Here is a 1420-nt window from a genome sequence, read left to right as displayed (position 1 = left end):
TGCCCCTCCACTGCCCCCAATTGTTTCCTTCATTCCCTCCCATTGCCTCCCTTAACCATCCCATTATCCCCATGTAACTCCACATTGCCCCACCATTCCCCTCCCAGTGTTCTGCCCCCCTTCACCCCCCCCATTTCCCTCCCTTTGTCTCCCATTCCCCCCATTCTCCCCCCACTGCCCGCTCATTTTCCCCCACTGACCCAATTACCACACTGCCCCCCTTTAACCTCCCAGTTCACGCCCCATTTCTCCACTGTCCCCTCCAACAGCTCACCTGAAACCCCCTCGGACCGGAGGCCCTTCCCCCATGGGCCCCCCCCGGGCTGCCATGGGGTGACACATGTGGGACCGCACAGAGGCTGGGCGTCACTGCGGGGACAGCGGGCCAGGGAGCGCCTGAGGGGAGACCAGGTGAAGGGGGGACATGGGGAGGTTTGCGGGGAGGGACATGGAGGGGAATTGAGGGACAGAGAGAGGAATGGGGGAGATGTAGGGATGGCGGGGGGGAGGGATGGAGAATATTTAGGGGCACAGGAGGTGTGGGGGGATCTGGGAGGATCTGGGGGATCGGAGGTCACTCACCATCCGAGGGGCGCGGGGATGGCAGAGCCAAAACCTGGGGGGAGAGCGAGAGGGTCAGTGAGGAGAGTGGGGGTGTCCTGGGGGAGGTGTCACCTGGGAGAGGGGGTCACCCACCGGGGATCTCGCCCCTTCCCGGCTCTTCTGCTGCCGTAGCTCCTTCAGCAGCTGCTTCACCGTCTGGGGCGGAGCGGCGCGCGGGGGACCTGGGGGTGTGCAAGGGAGGGTTCGGGGGTCCCCGGGCTGCCGGGGAGCCCTGAAAACTCCTAGAACCCCGCCAAACGCCCAGGCATTCCCCAGATCCCCGTGTCTCATCCAGACCCTGTTCGGGGGTCCCCCCTGAACTCCTGAGACCCCTCAAACCGCCGTGTCATAACCGCGTACCCCGAGACCCCTAAACCCTTGGGCACTCCCCCAGCGAGGCAGGAATCCCCCTGTCGTGACGTCACGGGGATTCCCATGCGTCATCACCCGCCCCCGCCGTCACCGCCCTCCTCCCCGGGGAACCCCCTCCTCCCCCGCGGGGAGAATCCAGCGGGGAGGCCCCGGGAATCCCCCCGTCCTTGAAGGCCAGTGTCCCCCCTCCAGTTCCCCAGCTCTCCTAAAGGGCCAGCAGACCCGTCTTGGCTCCTTAAAGGGCCAGTGTGCCCTAAAAGTGAGACTTAAAGGGCCAGTGTCTCCTACAAGCAGCTCTTAAAGGGCCAGTATGACCCAAAGCAGCTCTTAAAGGGCCAGTATCTCCCAAAGCAGCTCTTAAAGGGCCAGTGCCCCTAAAAGACCGTCTTTAAAGGCCAGCGCTCTCTCCCGGGTTTTAAAGGGCCAGCACCTTGCCCCAGAACTC

At 63.8% G+C, this 1420-nt stretch overlaps 1 protein-coding gene across 1 annotated transcript; it reads right to left on the bottom strand.

The window, feature by feature from the left end:
• Nucleotides 1-267: 267 nt before the first annotated feature.
• Nucleotides 268-1191, bottom strand: LOC121358170 (translation initiation factor IF-2-like; the record flags this gene model as incomplete). The annotated part of the gene is made up of 3 exons (XM_041476105.1): nt 697-1191; nt 583-616; nt 268-396 (listed from the first exon to the last, which is right to left on the bottom strand). Coding segments are annotated over exons 1-3 (361 nt in total), but the record flags the coding sequence as incomplete, so codon positions are not given.
• Between the last annotated feature and the right edge of the window lie 229 nt (nt 1192-1420).

This window comes from Pyrgilauda ruficollis, unplaced genomic scaffold (assembly GCF_017590135.1).
Source record: "Pyrgilauda ruficollis isolate IOZ18807 unplaced genomic scaffold, ASM1759013v1 scaffold3788, whole genome shotgun sequence".
Lineage (NCBI taxonomy): Eukaryota > Metazoa > Chordata > Aves > Passeriformes > Passeridae > Pyrgilauda > Pyrgilauda ruficollis.
This window is presented reverse-complemented; position numbering and strand designations above follow the sequence as displayed.